At 33.3% G+C, this 26,120-nt stretch overlaps 1 protein-coding gene across 4 annotated transcripts in view; it reads left to right on the top strand.

Annotated features, from left to right (window-relative positions):
• Positions 1-26,120, top strand: part of ARHGAP32 (Rho GTPase activating protein 32) — a 368,512-nt gene that overhangs the window by 130,670 nt on the left and 211,722 nt on the right. For all 4 annotated transcript variants that reach the window (XM_031960907.1, XM_031960906.1, XM_031960908.1 and 1 more), the window contains exons 2-5: positions 1,666-1,774; positions 23,186-23,274; positions 23,807-23,848; positions 24,293-24,377. In XM_031960907.1, the coding sequence (XP_031816767.1) occupies positions 1,670-1,774; positions 23,186-23,274; positions 23,807-23,848; positions 24,293-24,377 (321 nt within the window). In that variant the 5' untranslated portion in view covers positions 1,666-1,669. The remainder of the gene's footprint in view (positions 1-1,665; positions 1,775-23,185; positions 23,275-23,806; positions 23,849-24,292; positions 24,378-26,120) is intronic.

Consider the following 26,120-nt stretch of genomic DNA (forward strand, 5'->3'; position numbering starts at 1 on the left):
GTCATTTAACTTTTAATCTCAGCATCCAACTAAAACTATTATATATAAAGGTTATCGTGATCTCTTAATTATCAAATATTAGCCTTTTCTTAATCCTTATACATTGACTTTTCTGTTGCTTTTGACAAGTGACAGTTGCCCTCTTCTTGGATTTTCATGACACTACTTGTTTGGTTCTCTTTCTGCCTATCTGATATCTCATTCTCAGTCTCCTAAACTGGATCTTCATTCAAATTATGCCTACAAACTTATGATGGTTGTATAGGACTCTATTCTATTCCTTCTTTTTTTCTCTTTCTATGCTGTTTCACTTGCTGATCTTACCAGCTCTTACAGATTTAACGATCAGATGATCGTTACAGATATTTATCTATACAGATATTTATCTATACAGATATTTATCATGTATCATGTCCATTACTAACCTCTCCATTTCTAGTTTCATAGCTTCCCTTGCTAATTATACATATTAAACTGGATGGCCTAGAGACATTTTCAACACAGCATGTCCAAAACTGTATTTTACCTTTCCTCCAAAACTTTTCCTTCTTATTAACTTCCTTATTATAGTGGAGCACATACCCATTCACTCACTCACTTAAGTTGTCAATTTAGAGATGATCCTTAACTCTTGAACTCTTTTCTTCCCCCTACCCCTATTTCTAATTTATGGCCAAATCTTGTCCATTTTACCCTGATATCTCTTGTATATGTCTCTTATCCTTGTATGCTTATCGCATGCATGACCTATTGAAATGGTCTGCTGGTTGGTTTACCTGACTCAAGTATTTTGCCATTACCATTTATCTTCTGCTTAGTTGTCAAAATTATCTTGAAGTACAGACTAATAATATCATTCCCCCTCACTCAACTAAACTCCAATTTCTCCTTGTCATCTCCAGGATCAAATATAAAACCTTGTGATCACTTATAACCTGCCTCCCTCCCCCTTTCTAGACTTTTATACTTTCCTTTTCTTTTCCCATCCCCTTTCTAACAGATAATTGACCTCCTTGCTGTTCCTCAGAGAAAATACTACATCTCTTGAGCAATTTTTTTGCTGACAGTCTCCCACGAATAGAATTTTTTCCCTCTTTGTCTCTATCTTTCCTGGCTTCCTTCAGCTCCCAACTAACACCCCACCTTAGCTTGAAAACTTCGAGGTCTCTCACTGCATCCAGGGCCATCTCTAGTCATCCTGATTTCTCTCTGGCTACTAGATCCAGATGGTACTGGAGGGGAAAGTAAAGAAGTTGACCTTGCACAGCCCTCCCTCACTGAAATCCAAGTCACTTGTATGTCATGACATCACCTTCCTGATGTCACGTGATCTTTGAGAACAAAGTACAAACAACAACATCCCACCTTCTATAAGAAATGTTTTGTAATTTCCCTATTCTAGTGACTTATCATTGACTAGCTAGTTAACAGATATGTAGCTTTCTTAATGTATTTGTTTGTATATTATCTCCTCTTTAGACTTGAGTATCATTGAGAGCAGGGATGATGGTCTTTTGTTTTTCTTTTTATTCTTAGGACTTAGTGTAATATTTAGCATGTAGTAGGTACTTAGTAAATGTGTATTGATTGACTTGGAAATGGAATCATTGAAAAAATGGAATATTTATTTTAACAGCTTTTTTTTTTTCCTATATTGATTCCTAGAAAAATGAAGTCCTCAGTACATTCTGAAGAAGATGATTTTGTGCCAGAGCTCCATAGGAATGTTCATCCCCGTGAGCGGCCTGATTGGGAAGAAGCTCTTAGTGCCATGGTAAGGTAGTGTATTGAAGTGTAGAGTGCTGCGCTTTTGACCTATGTCTCTTTATAGGTTTGATCCCTACCTAACATTTACAACAAGTGTCAAGACACTTAATGTCTCTAACTTTTAACTTTTCTTATCTATAAAATTAAATTTCTCCATTACTGTAAAGGATACTGTGATATTCTTGTTCATCTAGTAGACTCATAATCTTGGTCCTTGAGTGCTTATTCTCATGCATCCCACATTTCCATTGTGTTGCCACATCTATCAACAATGTTATTAACACAATTTAGAAGACTCAAGCTATTGATCTTTCCTTTTTGATTTCAAATTTTTTAAGATTTCTTGAACTTCATTGGGTTACAGATATAAACTTACTAAATTGTAAAAATGTGGAATTTACACTTTTTTGTTCATCTTTTTGTTGAAATGTAATCTTTTTTGTTAAAATGTAATCCCAAGTAATGACAGTGATCAATTAAATATTCTTTCTTCTTTTCCTGTGTCATTTTTTGTCATCAGTCACTTTAAAAGTATAGACTTTTTTTTTATTTGTTTTTTACATCATCTACATTTCCTAGTATCTTCTTTCCTTTCCCAGGAAGCAGTAACTTCTTTAAATAGGTATAGATGGAGTTTTAATTTCATATTTTTTCTTTTTTTTTTTTTTCTTTTTTATTTAATAGCCTTTTATTTACAGGATATATACATGGGTAACTTTACAGGATTAACAATTGCCAAACCTCTTGTTCCAATTTTTCACCTCTTACCCCCCCCCCCCACCCCCTCCCCTAGATGGCAGGATGACCAGTAGATGTTAAATATATTAAAATATAACTCATATTTTTTCTTATTTTTATTCTTTAGTCATGCTTTGCACTAATTTTCATTTGATTTTTTTCCTCTATTAAAGGCTTAATTATTCACTGAGAACCAGTTGAGGAATGGTTTTCATATAAGTAAGGTGTTGTTTCTTATCTATTAAAATATAATTTTCATTTTTATGATGTTACTTGGTGCTTGAAATAGCCAATGTCTTTTTATTTTTTTCTTGAAAAAAAAAACATTCATTACATAATACTCAATTTTTGTGCTGTCCATAAATCTTTGTCCTCTGTCATTTCTTATTCCTGATTTACATTTTCTAACATTTTTTAGTGTACTCATCTATTCCCATATTTTCATTAAAATCAACAAATATATTGATTTAATTTGGATAGTCCTTTTTTTGTTCTTTGTAGAATTCTCTTCTTTATCCTTTGAAATAGTTGTTAGTGTAAAAATTATAATTGCTTTTCTTGTAGCCATTTTGCAAATACTATGACAAATGTCCCATAAAGAGATTATTTTGATTGTATTTTGGACATAGTATGAAACTAATTATATTAATTCCCTTATTTGTTCTTTTTAGGATAATTAGTAGACATCCTTCCTTTTGCTTCAATGTATCATCATCTCCTTCCTGTATTATTGCTGCTCTCTTTACCACAAGTCTCTCACTCCATATTATTATATTCTCCACTCAGCTTTCAGAATGATTTCCCTAAAATACCTATCTGATGGTGTCACTTTTCTGCTCACCAAACTCCACTATTTTCTTATCACTTCCTTGGTGAAATATAACATTGCTATTTCAAGTCTTTCATTACCGCTAACCCTCCATTTTCCCTCTCCCCTGTCTTTTTCTCTGCCAGTCTACTTTTGTCTTACAGCCACACACTTCCTAATCCAGTGACTTGCTATCGGCCTCCCTTTTAGTTTCCCTGGTTTGCTTTAGTTCCCAGCTAAAACCTTACTTTTTATTGGAAGCCTTTTCCATTATGGGCACATTTATTGTTAGAGTTTTCTGGTGTCAATTTAGAAAGGATTTTACTTGGTCAGGAACTCTCTAGATGATTCTTTTGTGGAGTTAGCAACGATTACTCTAGATCTGATGCATAATTCCTTCAGTGGAAGAGTTTTCAAGTATTTTTGATAAATGTGACCCTACTTGTCATATTGTTAATACTGAAAGATTTGGTCCTTACCCTTGATCTTTTTGCAGGAATAGCAATGAATTATTGGCTACCATTCCCAAAGATATTATTGCTCAGGTTTAGTCATGTCACTCCCATGCTTAAAAACCTAGAATGTTTCCCGCTTGTCCCTAAGAAAACACACAGGTAACATTGTCTGTGATGGACTCTCCACACCCTTGATTCAGGATACTAGCTTTTAACATTATTTTTTCATATACTACAGCAAAATTAGAATGTTGAATAAACTTTGGTCCCGTACCACTCACATGAGCCTGAAATGCATTCTTTCCTCATTTTAGACTTTTAGAACAATGATCTTTCTTTTAAGTGTCAGCCAGGTACTTCCTCCTTTGTATAGTCTTTCTTGGACTGAAAATGTTCTCCCTATATCTGAGTTTCTGAAAGAGTATTTTATTATTCCAGTCTCCTCATTGCCCATTTTGTCTGGATTTTTCCTTTAAGTTCATCACACTTCTGTTAAATTTATTAATATATATCATCTCTGCATGCTTTCCACTATCTTCCATATAAGCTTCTTTATGTTGTAAACTCATATTTCATGTTTGAGTTTTCTCTACTGCCAGTGGAATTTAGCAAACATATTGTTTACATATATGCATACATGTGTGCATATAAATATATGCCCACATGAGCATATAAACACATATATAAATATATACACACATGTGCATATGTGTGTGTGTCCCTCTAATTCTCATTGCTGAAGTGGAATAATATTGAATATTTTTCAAATGAATTTTGTCTAACCTGTATCCTCATACATTCTATTCAATCCTTTCCCCTTTCTGACTCCCAGTCACATCCCTCACATGATTTTATTCCAAATCTTTTTATATTCCAGTATCTGCATTCTCCCTCATTTGCCATCTCTCTGGAGATTATATCTTTGTGCTTTTACTGAAATTGTTTTGAACTCTTGATCTAATAATTTCATCCCTTTCTTTTTCCTCTATGACCTAGCTCCATTGATACTTCCACTTCCTTTTTCATCCATTTGACATTGTAAAACAATTCTACCTTTTTAAAATAGTTCCTCACTTTGCTTTTCATGACACTATATTCTCTTCTTATATCTCTGATCCTATAATCTAAGTTTCATCTACTTTTCATCTTTTCACTCTTTAAACATGGGCAATCCCCAGCTTCTTAATTGTGTTGGTACTAGTGTTCATCTCAATAATTGTCCTCTTAGGAATCTTACTATCACTTATAATCTTATTCTTCTATCATTAACTGCCCCTACATAATAGCATTTTACTTAGTTGTGTTTTCTTAGAAGAAATGTTCACCTTTATGTAATTTGTCCCTATATTTCAATGATGTGAAATTTTGAATCACTGAAAAATGACATGTTTTCATTAGATTTTTATATAGTGCATTAATTGATGATTTCCTCTTCTAATTCATGTGTGTCTCTGCTAGATCTCAGATCTAATCTGAGGTAGGTGGAAGCTCAGTGGATAGAGCACTGGGTCTGGAATGAATCAGGAAGACACACAATCAGATCTGATCTCTTACAGATATTAACTGTGAGCTTGGGCAAGTCACAACTTCTGTTTGCCTTAATTCACCGGAAAAGGAAATGACAAACCATCCAGTATCTTTCCCAAGAAAACCTCACAGCCAGTATTGGTTTGCTGTGCTCCTTAGAGTCACAAAAAGTAGGACATGACTGATCAAGTTCTAAACTACTCAATAATTTTTGTGAATGTTATGTTGAGCAATATTGTCATTCTATTACTAAAATGATATTTATCTTACTAATATGTCATGTAAATGTTGCTGGACATTGACCTGAATGTGGTTAATGGTATAAGGAAACTGGTTTTAGTGGGAATATTGTAAAGAGTCAAAATATAAGAAGTTTATTACATGAAAGAAAAAATGGTAGATCTGTGTCTTAGCTTTTAACTTAATGAATCAATGCAGATGATTTTCTCAAGGAGTTTAGTCACAGAATGGAGGAGAGATCTAGGATTAGTTACGAGAATTGAATGGATCAAGTGAAAGCTTTTTGGGAATGGGGGAAGGTGGGACAGTTTGTAGGCAGTAGGGAGGCAGCCAGTAGCTATGGAGACATTGAAGATAAGCAAGAAAGTAGAAATGATAATGGTTCAGGTCTGCTAGAGAAGATGTGATAGAATGGGATCCCTTGTGCATGCTGAGTAGTTTGCCTTAATCCTACAAATTAAAATGATCTATGCTATATTTTATTTTTATGTATTCTGTTAAATATTTTCCATAATTTAGGACTGCAATCCAGACTTTTGGAGTCAGAGCTGTTAAGTTGGATACATCTGCTTTAGGTGACTTTAATAATAAATCAGAGAATACCTTGATGTTTATAGTTTATAATTCTTAAAGAGAATACTTTATTGAGGACTGCTTAATGAAACTGCTCATATAGTCCTTCATTAAAATGTAAAGATCACATTTGTTATTTTCTAAGAAATAGAGTGGTAGATCGGTGACATAGGTTAGATATACATGAAACAATAATCAATGACAATAGTAATCTAATATTTGATAAATCCCTAAGTTCAGCTTTTAAGATAAGAATTCAATATTTCACAAAATTGACTGAGAAAACTGGAAAATAATATTTCAGAAACACCCTATACCAAAATAAGGTTGAAATGAGTACATGATTTCGGTGTAAAGGGTGATACTTTAAGCAAATGGGGAGAGCGAGAGATTGTTCACCTATCAGATTTTTGGAGAAGTGAGGAACTTGTGACCAAAGAAGAAGTAGAGAACATTATGAAGTGCAAAATGAACAACTTTGATTCCATTAAATTAAAAAGGTTTTGCACAAACAAAACCAACACAACCAAGGTTAAAAGGGAAGTAAAAAGCTGGGGAAAAAATTTCATAGCCAGTGTTTCTGATAATAATTGCATTTTAAAATATATAAAGAACTGTGTCAAATTTATAATAATATAAATTATGCCTTAATTGAGAAAGGTCAAAGGCTATGAATAGATAATTTTTAGATAATGAAATTAAAGCCACCTATGTTATATGAAAAAAATGTTCTAAATCACTATTGATTAGAGAAATGCAAATAACTATGAAATACCACCCAATACCTCTCAGGCTAAGATGATAGGAAAAGATGATAAATGTTCGAGGGGATGTAGGAAAACTGGGACACTAATGCATTGTTGGTTGAGTTGTGAAATGATCCAACCATTCTGGAGAGCAATTTGGAATTATGTTCAAAGGGCTATAAAACTGTGCCATACCTTTTGACCCAGGAGTGCCATTACTGGTTCTGTATCCTAAGGAAATCATAATGAAGGGAAAACAAACATTGCAAAAATATTTGAGCAGTCCTTTTTGTGGTGGCAAAATATTGGAAAATGAGTAGAAGTTCATCAATTGGGGAATAGATGAATAAGTTATGATATATGAAAGTCATGAAGTATGACTGATTATAGAAAGGTCTGGAAGGATTTATATAAACTGATGCTGAATGAAACAAGTAGAATCAGGGATACATTGTACACAATAACAGCAAGAATGTATGATAATTAACTATGACAGACTTGTTTCTTCTCAGCAGGTTAGTGATCCAAGGCAATTCCAATAAACTTTGGATAGAAAATGCTTCTGCATCCAGAGAAAGACAAATTGGTAGTAAAGGCTTAGATATTTTTCATCTTTAGTTTTGGTGTTAGAAATTATGTAGTTGTTGCATATAAGCTCTCATATCACTTAGCACAGTCTGGTATCAGTGCTTTAGAAGTAAGTTATATCTTCTGTTATTGTTCTAAAATATATTTCCAAATAAGCACAATAGATAATTTTTAAAATTTCATGTTGATTTTATTGGTAGATGCATTACCTACAAGCTTCCAGGGTAGAAGCTGTACCTTGTTTCTATCAGACACTAGAGAATGACTGACTACAATATAAGTTATTACAAGAAGAATTTTAATAGATTATACGTATAGTTTAAAAGTTAACATATCATGCTTAATAAACTGTATGCTTTCAAATAAAACATTGCAAAACATCAGTAATTACTAACTTGATTGGGTAAAGAAAAGCTGTCTGAATGAAATGAATGAAAAAAATACTTGTGTTTATTATGTGCCAGGCACTGAATTAAACACACACACACACACACACACACACACACACACACACTCATGTGCAAAGTAAACAGTTTCTTATCCTCAACTACATTCTAGTAAGAAAAAATAATATAGATAAGGGAGTAGTCTAAGGAAGGGAGTTTTGATCTGGGGAGTCATAAAAACGGTGAATGAAGTTATAAAGCTCCATTTGATTGTCATTCCCTTTCTAGAAGCAATAGTAGTATTGATTTAATTTTTGTTCTTAGAAAAGTTCATTTGGATTGGGGTTTGGGGGAGAGTCATAGCACAGGTAAAGTGGTAGCAAGATATGTATATGAAGTATATTGAAGTGAAACTTGATTTTGGATTACCTAGATGTAGTAATTTAGTTTGGTTTGCATTCACTAATCAAGACAGCTTGATCCAGAGAGTTTCATCGTTAGTGATAAAACTAGATTGTAGACTATCCTCTCATTTGCTCAGATGTTTTTTCATTTTGAATATCCATCCCTTAGTCCCTGTGACTTTGTAAGATCTCTCCCTGCAACCTTTTTTCCCCCCACCAATTCCTACTGGAACTTTCATTTAAAAAAAAAAAAAGTCTGTTTCTTATGACTTAATAGTTATCCCAGTGTTCTTTCATATTTTCATTTATCATGTTATTATAATTTTGTTATATTACATTTCAATTTTTAGTGCATAGTTCTTTTTGTTGTAGTTGCTATTTCTATTGTTTTCTTGGCTTTGCTTTACTTCATTCTGCATAAGTTAATATAGATCTGTATTTTTCTATATTTATCATACACATCATTTCTTACCAATATTCTAATACATTCATGTAACCATACTGTGTTTAACTTCTCCATTTAATGGGCATCTATATCATTCTCTATTCTTAGCCACCCAAAAATGATATTATGAATATTTTGGTGTATATAAAGACATCTTTGTGTTTTTCAAGTGAACATGTGTTAGTTTAGTACTTATGAAGTGCCAGGCATTTACATAAACTCTGGGAATACAAATTCAGCCAAAATGAAAGATAGTCTCTGCTGTCAAAGAGTTTACATTTTTTTTCTTTAAAAATATTATTTTTTAAACACACATTACTTTATGAATCATATTGAGGGAGAGAAATCAGAACAAAAGGAAAAAACCATGGGAGAGGGGAAAAAAACCCCCCAGAAAAAAGAAGTGAATATAGCATGTGTTGATTTACATTTGATCTCCATAGTTCTTTTTCTGGGTGTAGATGGCATTTTCTGTCCCAAGTCTATTAGAGTTGCTTTGGAGACATTTTTCTTAACAATTGCTTCCTGGGATATGGAATCTCTGCTCAGAGTATATGAACATTTTAGTCCCTTTATTTGCATATTTCCAAATTTCTTCCCAAAGGTTGTTCCATTTCACACTTACAACAATGTATTATTGTGCCTATCATCCTACAATCCCTCCTACGTTGATTTTTTCTAATTTTTTTGGGGGGGTCACTTACAACTTTTCAGGGTGTGAGGTGAAATCTCAGGGTTGTTTTGATTTTTTATTTCTCTTCTTGTGATTTGGAGTATTTTTTCATGTGGTTGAAAATTCTTTGCAATTTATCTTTTAGGAGCTATTTGTTTGTGTCCTTTGACCACTTATCTAATGGGAAATGGATATTAGTTTAAAATATTTTTCTTGTTTATATATCTTAGACACTATAGCCTTCTCAGAGAATTTGAAAACAATGATTATTTTCCCCATTTCACTGTTTTCCTTCTTATCCAAATATGTTAGTTTTCTCTGTGCAGAAGCATTTTAATTTTCTTTGTTATTACTTCTTTCTTATGTTTGGTTAAAAACACATCTACTCATACCTGTGAGAGGTATAGGATTTGTTTCTAATTTTTGTATAATATGTTCTTTTAAATTAAGGTTGCATATCCACTTATAATGTACTATGAAATATTATGTTGTTCTAAGCCTAATGTCTGCCAGACTGCTGGCAGCTTTTTTATATCTTCAAATAAGGAGGGTTTATTCTTAGATAATTTGTTTTCTGCCTTAATCAAATATTGGGGTATTGAATTTCATTATTTCTAATTTTCCCTTGTCCAATTTTTTTCTGCTTATTTCTCTCTATTTTTTAACCATTACCAGATGGTTTTGATTACTACTACTTTATAAATATAGTTTGAGGTGTAGAAGTGCTATTACTTATTTTTCCCCTGCATTTATTGTTTCCCTTTGATATTCTGAATATTTCATTTTTTGAAATGAATTTTGTTACTATTTTATCAAGTTCTTGCAAAATATCCCCTTGGTAATTTGATTGATATATCATTAAAATATGAATTAATTTTGGTTGTATTGTCATTTTTGTTATAATAGCTAGATCTAACAATGACCATGAATATTTATTTCTCAGCCATTTAAGTTGTTCAGAATATTTATTTTTATGGAAGTTCTCATTCCAGTCCTTATTTCTTTATTTCTTTCTAGGTTATAATCCTAATACATCAGATTTTGTCCTCCATTATTTCTCAGCACTTTTCTTACCCAGAAGATACTTTTGCCTATCCCTTAAAATTAAACTAAGAGAAAAAAAAGAATCAAGGATTGCACAAATGGCTAGATTATCACTTATGGAACAAATCTGAATGAGAAGCAGGAAGTTGATATTTATTTTCCTTTGAAAAAGTAACTTTATTCTTCATCATGGTCAATCTGGTTCTTTTTTGACAATAACTTTTATTCAAAATTTGGACAAGTTTGAATTAAGGAGAATATTCCTCTGCCCTTCTGCCCCCTTCCTCTGTCTAGCCAATCTTTTTTGGAACCTTTGTTTTTAAAGGAGGGCCTGGGCTCTACTGTTGACCTGGCAGATTTCATTCTTCAGAATAACCTCCTCTCCTTCAGATTAGATCAGTTTTTCTTTTTGCTTGCATTTGTATTCCTGATTCTTAGTATAGTGCCTGGAAACATAGCAAATGCTTAATAAATGCTTATTGTTAAGTTGTATAAAGCAGTAATTTTAGCTGTTATTCTAGTAGAGGTTTTGATTAAAAATGATTTTTAAAAAATACAGTTTAGCAGGAAAAGAAAACTTCATTGTAATTATTATAAATAAAGAAAATCTGAATTGTTCAGGTTTTACTGTTTTAACAGCTTTTGATTACTCAAGGACCAGTTATCCATTTCATGGATTAATCTGAGTAAAATTTCTCACTACTTCTTGTCTTAGGCATTTCCTTTGAAGGAAAAAGTCATCAAGGGTGTCCTTAATACTTCCAAATAAAGTAGATTGAGAGACTTGATTGACTTTAGAGAATATCTTTTCATTTATCAAGCCAATTCTTCCACTGATTAAGCCAATTCATCATTTTACTTTACAATATTTATTATAGGTTTTGAATTGGGGTAGTTTTGCTGAAATGTCTTTTCTTTTCTTATTTTTTGTTAGCTCTTTAAGAGAGTATCTAAAGTAGTATAGCTGTGTAACTGGATTACAGAGTATGTGAAGGCACCAGATTGTGAAGGACTTTAAAATCCAAGCAGTAATTTTTGTTTGATTTTAGGAGGATAGAAAGTCATTGAAATTCATTGAGGAGAGAAGTGACTTAAAGAGTTTGAGAGTTAAGTAGAGGATGGATTGGAGTAGAGAGTTGAGTCTGAGATAAACTGAGAATATTATTGCAGTAGTCCATTTGTAATTTAAGAGGCCTACACCAGGATTATATCTATATGAGAGGAGAGAAGAGCATATAAATAGTGTGAAGATAGAAATAAAATGAGAACAAATTGGATATGAGAGATGAGATTACATAGAAGAGGAGATGTAGAAATTTTGAACATGAATAACTGAGCATTGTGGTGCCTTCTAGAGTAAGAGGGAAATAGGGAAAAGGAGATAATTTGGTGGAAAAGATAATGAATTCTGTTTTGGACATAATAAATTTGAGAAAGTTATGAGATTCTAACAAGCAGCTGATGATGAGAAGATAGATGATAGAAGAGAGCTTTGGATTGAAAATTAAATATAAAGAATCATTTGCATAGAGATTATAATTGAATACAAGAATTTTCATTATGTCAATAGCCCAGATTTATTGAAGCTTTAAGAGAAATAAACACCTTGTGGATCTCAAATACAGGAACCTAGTAAGAAATACATAAGCTTATTTAAAATGACAACCTACCACTCAATTCTTGTGAATTCTGGTTTAACAGAGCTGGCAATTAGAACAAGAGGATATTAGAGTTTTACCAAGGACTTGGAGATGTTTTGTTCCATCAGACATTTAGTCTTAAGAATGACCACCTTGGACTTCTTTGGTACTAGTGATTTGATTTGCCATCTCTTTTAGTTTTCTGAGAATTATAATTTCAAAATAGTAGTACTGGATGATTCCATAGTTGGGGTTTTCATACTTTTATTCTTTTGGAAATTTCACTTCTTTTGTGTTTGCAATGTATTCTTCAATATACCTCTCTTTCCCTGGGTCTGTTTTTTAGAAAGAATGTAAGGATTCATGATCTGTGTTTGTATCTTTAGGATAATATACTGTGATAATAAGGAAAAGATAAAATAGGTAGACTATGGCTTTTATGGAAAAAAGCTGACTTAAACTAGTCAGGTTTTGAACAAATCAGAGCTACAAATGAAGATTAGGATTACTTTTAGACTGGAAGTGTGGGTCTGAGTGTCATGCCTTCTTTTATGGAACCAAGCCATCCTTCTTTTATTTTCTATTCTTTTTTTTCTCAGGCAATTGGGGCTAAGTGACTTGCCCAGGGTCACACAGCTAAGAAGTGTGTTAAGTGTTTGAGACCAGATTTGAACTCAAGTCCTCCTTATTTCAGGGATAGTGCTCTATCCACTGCGCCACCTTGCTGCCCCAGCCATCTTTATTTTCAAAGAAAGGTATCTAGGGGGAAAAGGCAAAAAGGGTAAGGAAGAAGCATTTTTATAACCCATTATATGTCAGGCAGCGTGCTGAGTACTGTTACAAATATCTCACTTGATTGTCATAACAACTGCAAGATAAGTGCTGTGACAGTTTTATAGTTGAGGACATTGTGGCTGGAGGAGGTTAAGTCACTTGCCTCTGTCACACATCTAGTAAGTGTTGAAGACTAGATTTGAACTTCAGTTTGTTTCCTTGACTCCAGGCCCAGTATACAGGGGGAAAAAAGACAAGGTGCAATGTTGTTTACATTATGGATAATTAGTAAATTTTGTCGACTGATGTCATTCCATTCCCTTGTGTTAAAATCACCTTATTTGTTATAACAGTATTTCCATATATGCTATAGTTGTCTCTGCTGTAATCTAGAATAGCACATTTTTAGAATAAAAGACTTTAAATGCCCATTGTGCTTATTTTTAGATTATATATATATATATATATATATATATATACATATATATATGTATATATACACATACATACAAGAATAATTATAGTGCATTTATACAGTAATACAAGTTTCAGGAGTGAGAGAGCATTACAATTTGGGAGATAGATGATGATTAAAAAAGATAGCTAGCTGGCCTGTTCTTTGGAAGAATCTGAATTTTTTTTTTTTCAGTCTTATGTGGGGAAGGAAGTATATTCCAGATATAAGGACTATTTGTCCAAGGTTTTAAAGTTGGAGGTGAATATTAAGTTTTAGTTTTAGCAGATCAGGTTGACCAGCACATGTAATAAGCAAAATGGTAAGTCTTCAAAGTTAGGGAACTCCGTTGTGAATAGCTTTAACTATCAGACTGCTGATTTTTTTTTTTAATTTTCTAGAGGCAATAGTACATATATGCATATACATACACATGCATATGTGTAAATATGTGTATAAGTACATATGTATACACATACACATACTAAAGATTTTGACATAAATCTGAGTTTGAAGAAAAACTAATTGGGTAGCTTTTGGAAGATAGATTGTAAAAGGGAAGGATTGAAAATAGGGAGAACAATTAGGAGGATATTAGAATAAACCCAGAAGACAAAGACGACTTAAACTAGGTTACAATGACCATATGATAGGAAAGAAGAGACTGGATTTGAGAGATTTTGTGCAGTCAGAAAGGACACAACTTGGCAACTTTAGGATATGGGATGTGAGAATGAAAAAGTTAAAAATTGCCAGGTTGTATACCTAAATGTCTTGTATTGTCTGAAACATAGAAAATTCTTAATAAATGCTTTTTGAATGGCTTTTTGAATGGCAGAATGACTGGAAAGGTGATAGTGGTGTCAACAGAAATAGATGTTTGAATATGGTTTGGATATTGGGTAACTTTTTCAGCATCTGAAACATTCAACAGGCAGTTTGTAGTATAAGAGGTGAGTTTAGAAATTAGCTCTAGCATCTGTTTGCATGGGAGATAAAAGTTCATGCCACAGGAGCTGATGCAACCTGCTTGGGAGGGAATGTAGAGAACCTTCATTTTCATTTCAAAAGGAAAATGACAGGAGTCATTATATTTATCTTCAGAAGAGAGTGTCCCTTGAGATATATGTATGAACAGTAGAAGAATTAGTAATAAAAAACATTTTACTAAATTGGGAAGATTTTAAAGTGAATGGTTGATGAAATCACAATCTACTTTAGAGTATATCAAGTCAAACCTTTATGTAAGTGAGAGAATCCCTTCTCTAGTTGTGGAACAGTTGCAGACTTCCACTGAATGGCAAACCAATCCTTTTTGAAGAAGTCTTTGCTCTTTTACTTAGCTCTTTTTGTTAGAAAGCTTTTTCTTATATTAGGTCTAAATTTGGACTTGTCAGCTGTTATTGTTGCTCCTGGTTTTTACATTTCCACATAACAACATCCCATGGACTTGGAGACAATATCATGTTATAACTCTCAACCTCCTGCTCTCTGTGTTTTCTTTTGCAGGTTAAATAATGACCTTCATTTCTTCAGCCACCTTCTGTATGATGTATTATTAATTCTTCTCATCATTCTGGTTATGCACTTTATTTCAATGTTCTAACTTCTCTATCTTTCCTAAAATATACTGAAAAAATGAGCGTAATACTACAAATGTGGACTGGCTTAGATAAAATGTAACGTATCTGTTATTTTCTTTGTCCTGAACACTTTGCTTCTTTTATATGACCCAAGTCATAATTTTTATGACTTTCATGTTTTGCTATTGCCTCATTGAGCTTTCACTCCGCTCACTCTTCCATATATTTTCATAAGAATTGATATGTAGTCAGATCTCCCATCCTACAATTGTGAAATTTATTTTTTTATTGCAAGGTGAAACTTTAGCTTATTTCTGTTAAATTTGATCTTTTCAGTTCAGTGCCATCATTCTATCATATTGTTATACGTTGTTATTTATCCCTCTCAGTTTTCCTTCATCTGATGACAAATATGCCCTTTTGCGTTTGTTACTGTGGTAGGCAAAATGCATCTCAGGGCCAATGAGAGATCCCTATGGCACTTCATAAGTGACTTTTTAGATTACCATTGATTTCATTAATGACCACCCTCTAGGAACTCTCACTGTAAATCAGCATACTAGGATGATTTACCAGCCTTCAACATATGACCATTAGCATGAAGGGTAGTTGCTATTGATTTCTGAATGACTATTGTTAGAGTTTATCTCCTTGAAAATGTGGTCATTGCTTTTTATTTTCAATTTTAGAGAATAGTGGTACCTTTATAAGTGATTGGACAGAGACTTAATATATAGATTGTTCCAATTATTTAATCTATCCATTCCTTTAACACATTATTTGGTACTTTTGGGGACCTCTCAGGTTTCTGGTGAGACAAAATCTCACTATTTTACTCTCAATTACTATTGTCTCCCAGTTCTTCCACAGGCTGTCATTCTAGAAACAGTCTTTTGACAAATTTAGATTGCAAGTCTTCAGGTCTGAAGTAATTTAATTAATTTTTATGGCTCTCAAAAGTTCACTACTTGGTAACCAGCTTTCTCCAGAAGAACTTTTTCAGTGTAGCCAGGCAGGACCTTGAAAGCCATGTTCAGCTTATGTTCAGATTGTATAATTATAAACTTAATATGAGTTATAATGAATTAAATTAATTTCTAACTATTGGCATTTATAAATGCATAAATTATAAAACTTTAAAAAATTTTCAACCTTATTAACCTCATTAACATCATAGTATTAACATTCCATAATTTACTTAATCATTCCCCTTCTGTTGGACATTTAGGGGCCTTTCAGATATTAAAATCTTTGAAAAGATTTTAAAAATAAAATCTTAGGGGTATAGTCTCAGCAGTGAAATGATCACGATTACTTTCATAATATTTATTTCACTTTGTTAGATGAATTTCCCCCCCAAAAAAAGTTTTATTAGTTTTCAATCTAGCAATGATGAATGAGTTGATCCCTTTATCCACATCACTGTCAGGATGATTTTACCATTTGTAACTATTTGTCCCTTTGATGTATGGGAAAGTGGTACTTGTGAGTTGCTTCAATGTTTTTCTCTTTATTAGTATGGATGAATATTTTCCCTGAGGTTATTAGATGATTAAATAATTTGTGAAATAATGCAAAGACTGAAAAAACAAGTACTATAACTGTACAAAAGCAAAAATGAATATGAACAAAGAATTCTGATAACAATTTATATAGGGAGTGACTAGAACGTATTGAAATTCATTTATTTAAATATAAATAGTTACACAAGTTTAATTAGTTATGTCCATATTTTTATTAAATTTATATTTTAAAGATGGTAAGGAAAATTTTACATTCCATATATTCATCATTTATAAATTAGAGAAATAAAAACTCATAATAAATGGCATTTTCCATAGAAGGTAGTGCCATGTTAGAAATAAAACAAACCTGCTTAATGAAAAGATTAATGTTAAAAGGAACTTCTACTGAATGAATAAATTTTATGGACACTTTAATATTTCAAGAGACTTTTTTTTCAGTGTGGATGTTCTTTATGATTTTGTTTATTTTCTTCATTCTCTTCATTAGTTATCCTTGAAACTGATCACTTTCTTTCCTCAGAGAAGCATAAATATTCATTTTTATCTTTTAGACTTACAGTGTTGGCCTCATATTTCTGTATCAAGAATTCAAATGGCTTATAGAATTTAAATTATTTACCTACATAAAGGGAGTGACATAATGGCTAACCTTTTATATTAGAATTTGTTCTTTATTTCATTAACATTTTCATTTGGAACTGCTGCACTCTACTGTTCATAATTTGAATAACATTTGAATGCATTTTGTTTTAGATGCAGGTGGTCTAACATAAAGACCTAGTTTGCAGACTTGTTGTTTTCCTTTGTCCTTGAAAAAGACCATGACATCAGAAAGATGATGCCATAAAGTGAACTGAATTTAAGTGAGGGAGGCTGGGCAAGGTCACCTGCCTCACTTTCTTTTCCAGAGCCATCTGAGTCCATTGGCTAGATACAGATAAGGAAATCTGGAGATAGCCCTGGATGTAGTGAGAGATTTATATCTTTCCCCATTTTATTTTATCCTCTACTTAATAGCCAGAATAATTTTCCTAAAGTACAGTTCTGACCTTCCCACAATTCTTTTGGTTGCTTCTTAGTTTTTTAGCAGGACAAAGTCATGGTGCCTGGATTTCAGTGGCTCTGGAAAAGAGAGTAGGACCAATGACTTTGTGAAACTGCCACACTTAAATCCAGTTCATGCATAAGTCAAGGCATCACCCCATGCTATCATTGTTCCTCTTCGAAAAAAAGGATCCACAACAATAACGGATACCTTTAGTATCAGATATGAAGTCCTCTTGAACTTAAAATGCTTCACCTACCTTTCTAGTTTTCTTACAAGATATTCTCCTGTACATATTCTACAGGTATATTGACCTTGCTCTTCTTCATTCATGGCATTCAATTTCCCAACTCTGTGCTTTAATTCATTCCTCAGCTATTAACATTTCCATTCTCTCATACATACTCGGTCCATCTCAGTGATTCTGAACCTCTGGCTGCAGTTTTTTAAACCTGATTCTTTTTTTTCTGTTGATTTTCTAATTTACATCTTCCTTAGCCAACCTCCTACATTAAAACTATGAAAGTCTTCTATTGTGTTCTGGCATGCTTCTTCCATAAGTAATAGACTAGATTTCATCTTGAATATTTTCCTTTTTTGCACTTACCGAATCCTGGCTCTTTCTTGATTACACAGCTTTCCTGACTGTTCTAATACAAGTTGTAATTGCAGGCTCTCCTTCAACTTCCCTCCTAATAATCTTCCCTCACTTCCAACCCCCACCTCGCATAATTGCAGTAATTTGTCTCCTTGTTCCTTATTGCTTCTCCAGGTTTACCACCTGTAGTTTTCCTCAGTAACTTTTCCTTATGTGAAATTAATTCGATCTATATTAATCACCCAATCAAGATTCTGGAAGCTTTTTTTCTATAGACACTAAGATATTCTTTGATTCCAAAAAGGTCATTGCCTGTCATATAGGCTTCATCTCCTTAACATTTGCTGTCATTCTAGAGAACTTTTGCATATATATGTTGATATTTATTAAAATATTCTAAGCTTCCAATTTCTCAATTCACCAGTTTCCCATGGCCTACTTTCCCCACTCTGCTACACCCCCAACTCCCCACACAGAGTTATATACTTGATCCCTATTACTATCCCTATTACTATCTATTAGCCATCCTCCTAACCACTCAGGTTTACAATTTAGGTGTAATCCTTAATTTATCACCTTCTTGCTCTCCCATATCCAGTCAGTTTGTCAAGTCCTGTCATTTCTATCTCCATCACATCTCATGTATACTTACTGTTCTCTGAATCTGCCACTTTTCTGATTTAGATCCTCATTACCTCATACCTGGAGTTAGCCTACTGATTGGTGTCCTTGCTTCATGTTTATCCTTTACTAAGCTGTTAAGTTGATAATCCTAAAGTGCTGATCTGACCAAGGTTCTTATCTCCCTGCTCCCTCCCTCCCTACACATACTCATTAAACTCTTTTGGCTTCTGTTACCTCCAGGATCAAATTTAAAACACTCTGTTTGAAATATAAAGCTCCTAATATACTCATATCTTTCTATTCTTATTATCTTAACTCCTCTTCAATGCACCCTGCTATCCACTGATACTGGCCTCCTTGCTGCTCATCAAATAAGATAAAACATATTTCAACGAACTTAGTATTTCCCATTCCCAGAATTCTTATTCCTTATCTCTGTTTCCTAGCTTCATAGCTTCCTTCAAATCTCTGTTAAGCGTTGACATTCTATATGAAGTCTTAAGGAATTCCCCTTAATCTTTCCTCTAAAATTAAATTTATCCTGTATATATCTTGTTTGGGCATTATTGTATATTCATTGTGAATGCGAGCACTTTGAGAGTAGGGATTGTTTTTCCTTTCTTTGCACTCCCAGTATTTATCACAGTTCCTGGAATATAGTAGATGCTTAGTGAATGAACTTAAATGAATGAGATTAAAGAATATTTTAGGAAGAAGTTAAAAGACTACCGGGTAAGAGATACTGCTGCTCAATTGAAGTTAAATAATATAACTTCTTAATAGACTTAGAGCTGTCACTCCTAACAGTTCTGTTTTAGAGTATGTGAGTAGGAGGAGAGAAATAGCAGTTCTCAAAGATAGGACAAGTAGTAGTAAGATATTTGAGAGTAAAAGTTTACCAATATGGTTACTGATTTAGAAGTCATTGGATCTTTGAAGTCCATTTGTTGAATAGCCTTCATTTTCTAGATGGGAACCTGAGGTACAGGGGATTAAGTGACTTGACCAGCTTCAGAATAGTATGGAATTTAAAAAGAGTGGACTTGGGAGGAGTATGGCACAGGGGAAGATGTAATGAAAGGAGATGATGATTGTTTAATGGAAATTTAAATTCTTGGGTATGGAAGTGTAGAATACTTTGTGGATAACTGTAGTAAGATCAGAGTTGTGACTGACATATATAGTGAAATAGTAGAGAAATTCATGCTAGTTGAATTGATCAGCATTTATTAAACTCATACTGGGCATTATGCTTAGCTCATATTCCAGGTACTGTACAAACATATAAGGATATGAAGAAAAGGCAAAAAAAAGTCTTTGCCTTAAAGAAATTTATGTTCTGATGAGGGCGGCAACAATAACGACAAATCTCTCATTAATATGTTAAATATTGGGTTGATAGAAGAAAAACTTATTGGGCAGATACTAGCAGTCAGAGGGACTGATAAAGTCTTCTGGAGGAGGTAGTAGTTGAGCCTAGTTAAGAAAAGGATTCTAAAAGAATTTTGAAATTCTTAAAGGAGGGATTCTATTTGGAAGATTGGGGGGGAGTAGAATCTGGGCACAGGGAACAGTCAGTACACATGGGAACGGGGGTGGAAATATTATGAATAGATCAAGGAACCTAGGAGGTTAATGTATTTGGGAAGACTTCAGCATATATGTCATTTACCATCTCTAGACCCCAGCTTCTTTGTTGGTTTTTGTTTATTTGTTTGTTTGTTTTTTTAATTATAGCCTTTTATTTACATGACATATGCATGGATAATTTTTCAGCATTGATCCTTGCAAAACCTTCTGTTCCAACTTTTCCCCTCCTTCCCTCCACCCCCTCCCCTAGATGGGAGGTACTGCCATACATGTTAAATATGTTAAAGCATATGTTAAATACAATATATGTATACATATTTATACAGTTATCTTGCTGTATCAGAAAAATTGGATTTAGAAATAAGGTAAAAATAACCTGAGAAGGAAAACAAAAATGCAAGTGGACAAAAACAGGAGTGGAAATGCTATGTTGTGGTTCACACTCATTTCCCATAGTTCTTTGGGTATAGCTGGTTCTCTTCATTATTGAACAATTGGAACTGATTTGTTTCATCTCGTTGTTGAAGAGAGCCACTTCCATCAGAATTGATCATCATATAGTATTCTTATTGAAGTGTATAATGATCTTCTGGTTCTGCTCATCTCACTCAGCATCAGTTCATGTAAGTCTCTCCAGGCCTCTCTAAAATCATCCTGTTGGTAATATCTTACGGAATAATAATATTCCATAACATTCATATACCATAACTTGTTCAGCCATTCTCCAATTGATGGGCAGCCATTCAATTTCCAGTTTCTAGCCACTACAAAAAGGGCTGCCACTTTTGCACATACAGTTAGACCCCAGCTTCTTAAACTGGGTCACGAGCCCATATGGGTTGTGTGACTGAATGTGGGGTCATAAAATTATGATTTATCAGCAAATATTTGATTTGTTTACCTATTTTGTATTCCTGTAAACCAGGATCAAATAAAAATTTTTTGATTGAAAAGGGGTCATGACTAGAAAAAGTTGAAAAAGCCCTACTTTAGACTTCTTTTGTTCTTCTCTATAAATTTGAGGAGGTTTCACTATATAATTTTGTATACTAAGCTCTAAATCTTTTAGTTCTATTCCTTTATTATATAAGTGAACTAGGAAGTGTTTTTATAAGAAGCATTTTTTTCTACACAATATTTTCATTTATTTAAAACAATTTTTAAAAATTTGTTGAATTCTAGGTTTTCTTCCTTATCACCACCCACAATTAAGAAAACACATGTGAAATTATGCAAAATATTTCCATAGAGCTCATATTGTGAAAAAAAAGACATATAGATCTCCTACCCTAATGAAAATAAAAATCAAGATAAATAAAGTTTAAAAAAGAGAGAGAGATACAGTGAGAAAAAGGATGCTTCAGTCTGTATTCAGACACAAATCAGTTCTTTCTCTTGTATGGATAATATTTTTCATCTTAAATCCTTCATAATTATCGTGAATCAACACAATGTTTTTAAAAGATCTGTTCATCTAAGCCGTCTTCTCATCTTCCCTTCTACTATCCAGATTCTCCCCATTTGGAATGAACCCTCAGAACTGGACCTCTAGAAACTTCCTGAGGGGAGTTAATTTATTGTATAACTCCCAGTCTGAAATTGAGTTGTTTTGATTGGTGAGGGGGAGTGATTATGAACTTAACTTGTTCTAGCCTCAGACTAGATAATTCTCATCTAACTAGTCTACATGGAGTCATCTTTCTATTTGTCCTTTTATTACATAGTCACTTTCCTCTGCTACTCCCCACCTTCCCACTATAACGCTAGTCATTGTAATTAAGTCATTACTATCTTTGCTATAAAGGGCTAGTGTCATCAGGCAATCACAACCTCATGGGATTTTTCTAAAAATCTGGTTTATTACAAGAGAAATGAACATGCATGTGGAATCCAAAGGATTCCTAATCTTTACAGAAGTTTATATTTTTCAAATAACAGGATACAGGAATGGACCATGACATGGGATGGGGAATAGTATACCAAAAGTGGGGGAAAAAGACAAGACCACTCCTTGTAGGGAGGAGCTTCATTCCTTTCCCTTGGGAACTACTGGACTATGAAGACAGGAGGGTCTGCTTATCTGCAAAAGCATTATCTCAGCCTGGTCATGGACTAGCTGGCACTTGTCTTGCCTCCCAAGTTACAGGGAGTCCAGCTTGGGAAGCAACAATAAATTATATCATCTCAAAGGGCCCTGTGTTCTTGACAGTCAGAACTTTCTACATGTTCTGGGTCCAGTGTTTCTGGAAAATAAGGCAAAATATGGAAAAAAAATTCAAGGGACTCTTCAACAGCCTTTAACACTAGTCACCATTCCCATGACTCCCAGAACCAAAACTCCTTTCCTTCGCCGCTGTTCTCCCCAATGTGTTGTTTTTTCCCCCTACGAGAGTTGAGTCCCTAAGGACAAAGAGAGTCTCACTTTTGCCTTTTTAATTCCTCAATACTTAATACAGTCTTTGTTATAGAAGGATTTACTAATATAAAATATAATTATATTGCTGCATTGACTGATTATTTTTCATTATACTCAAATTGCCATGTGATTTTTTCCTAAAGTCCCACTCTAATGTTTTCTTATGATGTTAAGGTAACACTGAAACTTATACACAGGAAATACATGCTTTAGCAAGTCCTGCCAGGTAGATTCACTTGATACATTTGAGCTATTTTGAAGAAGTGGTAATGCTACCATGGAATCTTCTTCCTTGGTACCTGTACAAGGTTCATATTGAGCAAGCACAAATTTAGGCTTGATTTGAGGAACCTGAAAATTTAAGAGTTGTTTAGGTGAGTGTTTTCTTCATTCTTTCTAGTCAGAGCCATGTATTTCTCCCCCACTTTTGTGTTTCTATAATGCAGTCTGGTAATTATTGAAATAACTCCATGTTGCTATTTTAAGTTATTTTATTATCAAAATGCTTACAAATCTTTTGTTCTTTCCCTGTATTCTTTAGGCAAGAGGAGCAGATGTTCCAGATATTGCTGGAGAATCTCTTAAGACATGCGGCAGTACAGCAAATATGAAAGTCAAACATGTGAAAAAGTAAGCAATAAAATTTAAAGGTTTTAAGGCACTTCTTCAAATTAATTCTTTTAGCTGCCTAAGTTTTTAAATTTTTTTTTGTTCCATAGATATAAATATCTGTACTTCTAGCCATTTTTATAGGGATTACTTTGGTGCTGAGGGAGAGTTAATCTGTAGATTGAGATTGTTGAATCAAAAGACCTACCAATATTTGGGTTTATAAACACTTTTGCTAATTTTGTTTTTAAAACATCATGCATTGGGGCTCTTCATCTAAAAAAAGGAAGATTTATATTCTGGTGCCCACCTTTATTCATTGGTTGATGTTGTTTTTTCTTTTTTTTTTTTTTTTAAAGTTAGACCTACATTCTAAGATTGGATGATTTTTTACTTCTTTTTGTCTTGGAAAAGCAAGAAATCTATCAACTATTGGTGTATGGTATTATAGTTGGTTGTATAGGCCTTAAGTAGAATAACCTATAGCAGTAGTTAGGTATCAGTTTTAGGAATTGAAAAGCCAAAGGATAAAATGTTCATTCTGCACTCTTAGGTCCACCAATCCTGGACTTATGGGCTGTGACAACATTCACAGGTAAAATTGTGTTTTTATATGTTTGACCTTATTGCTGTCAATTAGAAAATGGCTGTTCACAAATGAACCATGGACAAGGAAGTATAGTCAGAAGGCAATGATTGATTATACTGGTATTCACATATCAGAACAGTTTTCTTAAAATTTTGCTTTCTTGTGAGCATTTGCATTTTAGCTAAAGAGCCAAAAGGAATGCTGTTTTTTTTTTTTTTTTTTTTGTTGTTGTTGTTGTTGTTGTTGTAGTGTGTGTTGTTATTGTTATTTAGCTCATTATGCTGAAATTTACTGCTTTTTGTTTCAGTGAATCACCTAGCTTTTGTGTGTGTGTGTGATTGTATTTGAGTTTGCATGTGCAAGCTTTCAAATACCAAATAATTTTTTTAGATTTACTAATCTGTGACTATTCAGAAACTTATTTCTTACTCTTTTTTTCACGTGTTTTAGGTTACCCTTTACTAAAGGTCACTTTCCAAAAATGGCAGAATGTGCACATTTCCATTATGAAAATGTGGAATTTGGCAGCATACAGGTGAGTTTGAAATTTGTCTTTCATGCTGAACTTAAGTTTTCAGAATAATGCAGCTTATCTTGGCAGCAGTTTTTTTTTTTTCCCCCATTGGTTTATTTATTGGATATGTAAAAAGAGGGTTATTCTTTCAGATTGTACTTACACTGGAAATACTTTAAACATCAAATATCAAATGGAATACTAATGATAATAAATATAGAGATCCTGAGTATTGGGGATTAATGACTGATTGAAAAGCAAGAGGTCTTAAAAAAAAAGTATATTGATGCGTGGAGCTATCATTGTGGTAATTCTTCCTGAAGCTGAAAAAAACGGGAATATGTCAATAGACTCTGGCATTCAAGACTCTGCATGATTTCCAGTCAATACCTTCTTCATTTGACTCAGGAATAGAAGCATGCTAGCATTTCATAACCTATTTTCCCTTTTTGAGAGAAAAGTGTGTGGGAGCTGAGCCAGAAGCTCTTGGTCATGCTCATTTTTTCTGCTCCATAAGTGGATTGAAATAATAGTGAATGACCTTTTACTTATCCCTGTCTCTTCCTGAGAATCATTTCAGAACCAGTATTTCAGATATCAAAGAACCATGGACAAGGAAGTATAGTCAGAAGGCAATGATTGATTATACTGGTATTCACATCTCAGAACATTTAAGATACATGCTATATATGTAATTTTCTGTGTATTGTCACAAGTAGCATTCACAAATCTTGTAGCCTGAAAAGAATCCTTGTTTATCTTTGTTTTGTATTATTAGACTCATTCTTAGTTGTCTGCTGAAGCAGGCAACACCTACAGAGATTTCTGTTTAGAATTCTTCTCCTCCTCCCCCTCCTTCTAATCCTCTTCCTCTTTCTCCTCCTCCCCCTCTTCCTTCCTTCCTCTTCCTCTCTTCTTTCTTCCTCCTCTCCTGTTCCTTCCTTCTTCCCTCCTCCTCTTCTGTTCCTTCCTTCTTCCCTCCTCCTCTCCTGTTCTCTCCCTCCTTCTCTCTTCTTCCTTTCCTCCTCCTCCTCCTCCTCCTCTTCTCTTCCTCTTTCTCCTCTTTTTCCTTTTCTTTTTCCTCTTCAACCACCTCCTTCATTTTCTTCTTTTTCTTCTTCTTCCTATGTTTAAATGCAAAATCAGAAAAGGAAACAGAAAAACATTGTCATGAATACAGAAGCTCAGAAAAGAGAATTCAATATAAAACAATAACTTTCCATTTTAAGTATATAATAAATACCACATGTTGTTTTCGAACCTGCCTTGTTATTTTCTGTTTAGAATTCTTGAAAAAAACAACAACAAAACTATTTTCAGCAAACTGTGAATAGTTCCTCATTATAGTTTCTGAGGAAGCGTTTTAAGTTTGACTGTTTTATATATTATTTTATGGCAAACATTTTGACAGTCCATGTGAGGGTAAACCAATTGACCAGTCAGTCTTAATATTTTGCATAGATAATTGCACCAAAGATTGTATTATGGCAGAACATATTATAGTTTCCTTCTGCAATTTTGACTACATTTATAAATTTAAGTAACTAGCAATTGATCAAAACATTTTTTAGATTATTTTTATTATAAGAAAGTATAGTTATGTTTAAAGTAGTTTCTTTTTGTAAGAAAAAAATTCTTATTTAAAAAGTTGAATTAAAAAGTAGTACAAATTTGAGGCCACAAGAGCCTTCCATGATTTTAATAATTTTTTCATATAAATATTGAAAGTGCTGATTTGATTTTTATTACTATTTGCTAAATATT

Source organism: Sarcophilus harrisii, chromosome 3, assembly GCF_902635505.1.
Source record: "Sarcophilus harrisii chromosome 3, mSarHar1.11, whole genome shotgun sequence".
NCBI lineage: Eukaryota > Metazoa > Chordata > Mammalia > Dasyuromorphia > Dasyuridae > Sarcophilus > Sarcophilus harrisii.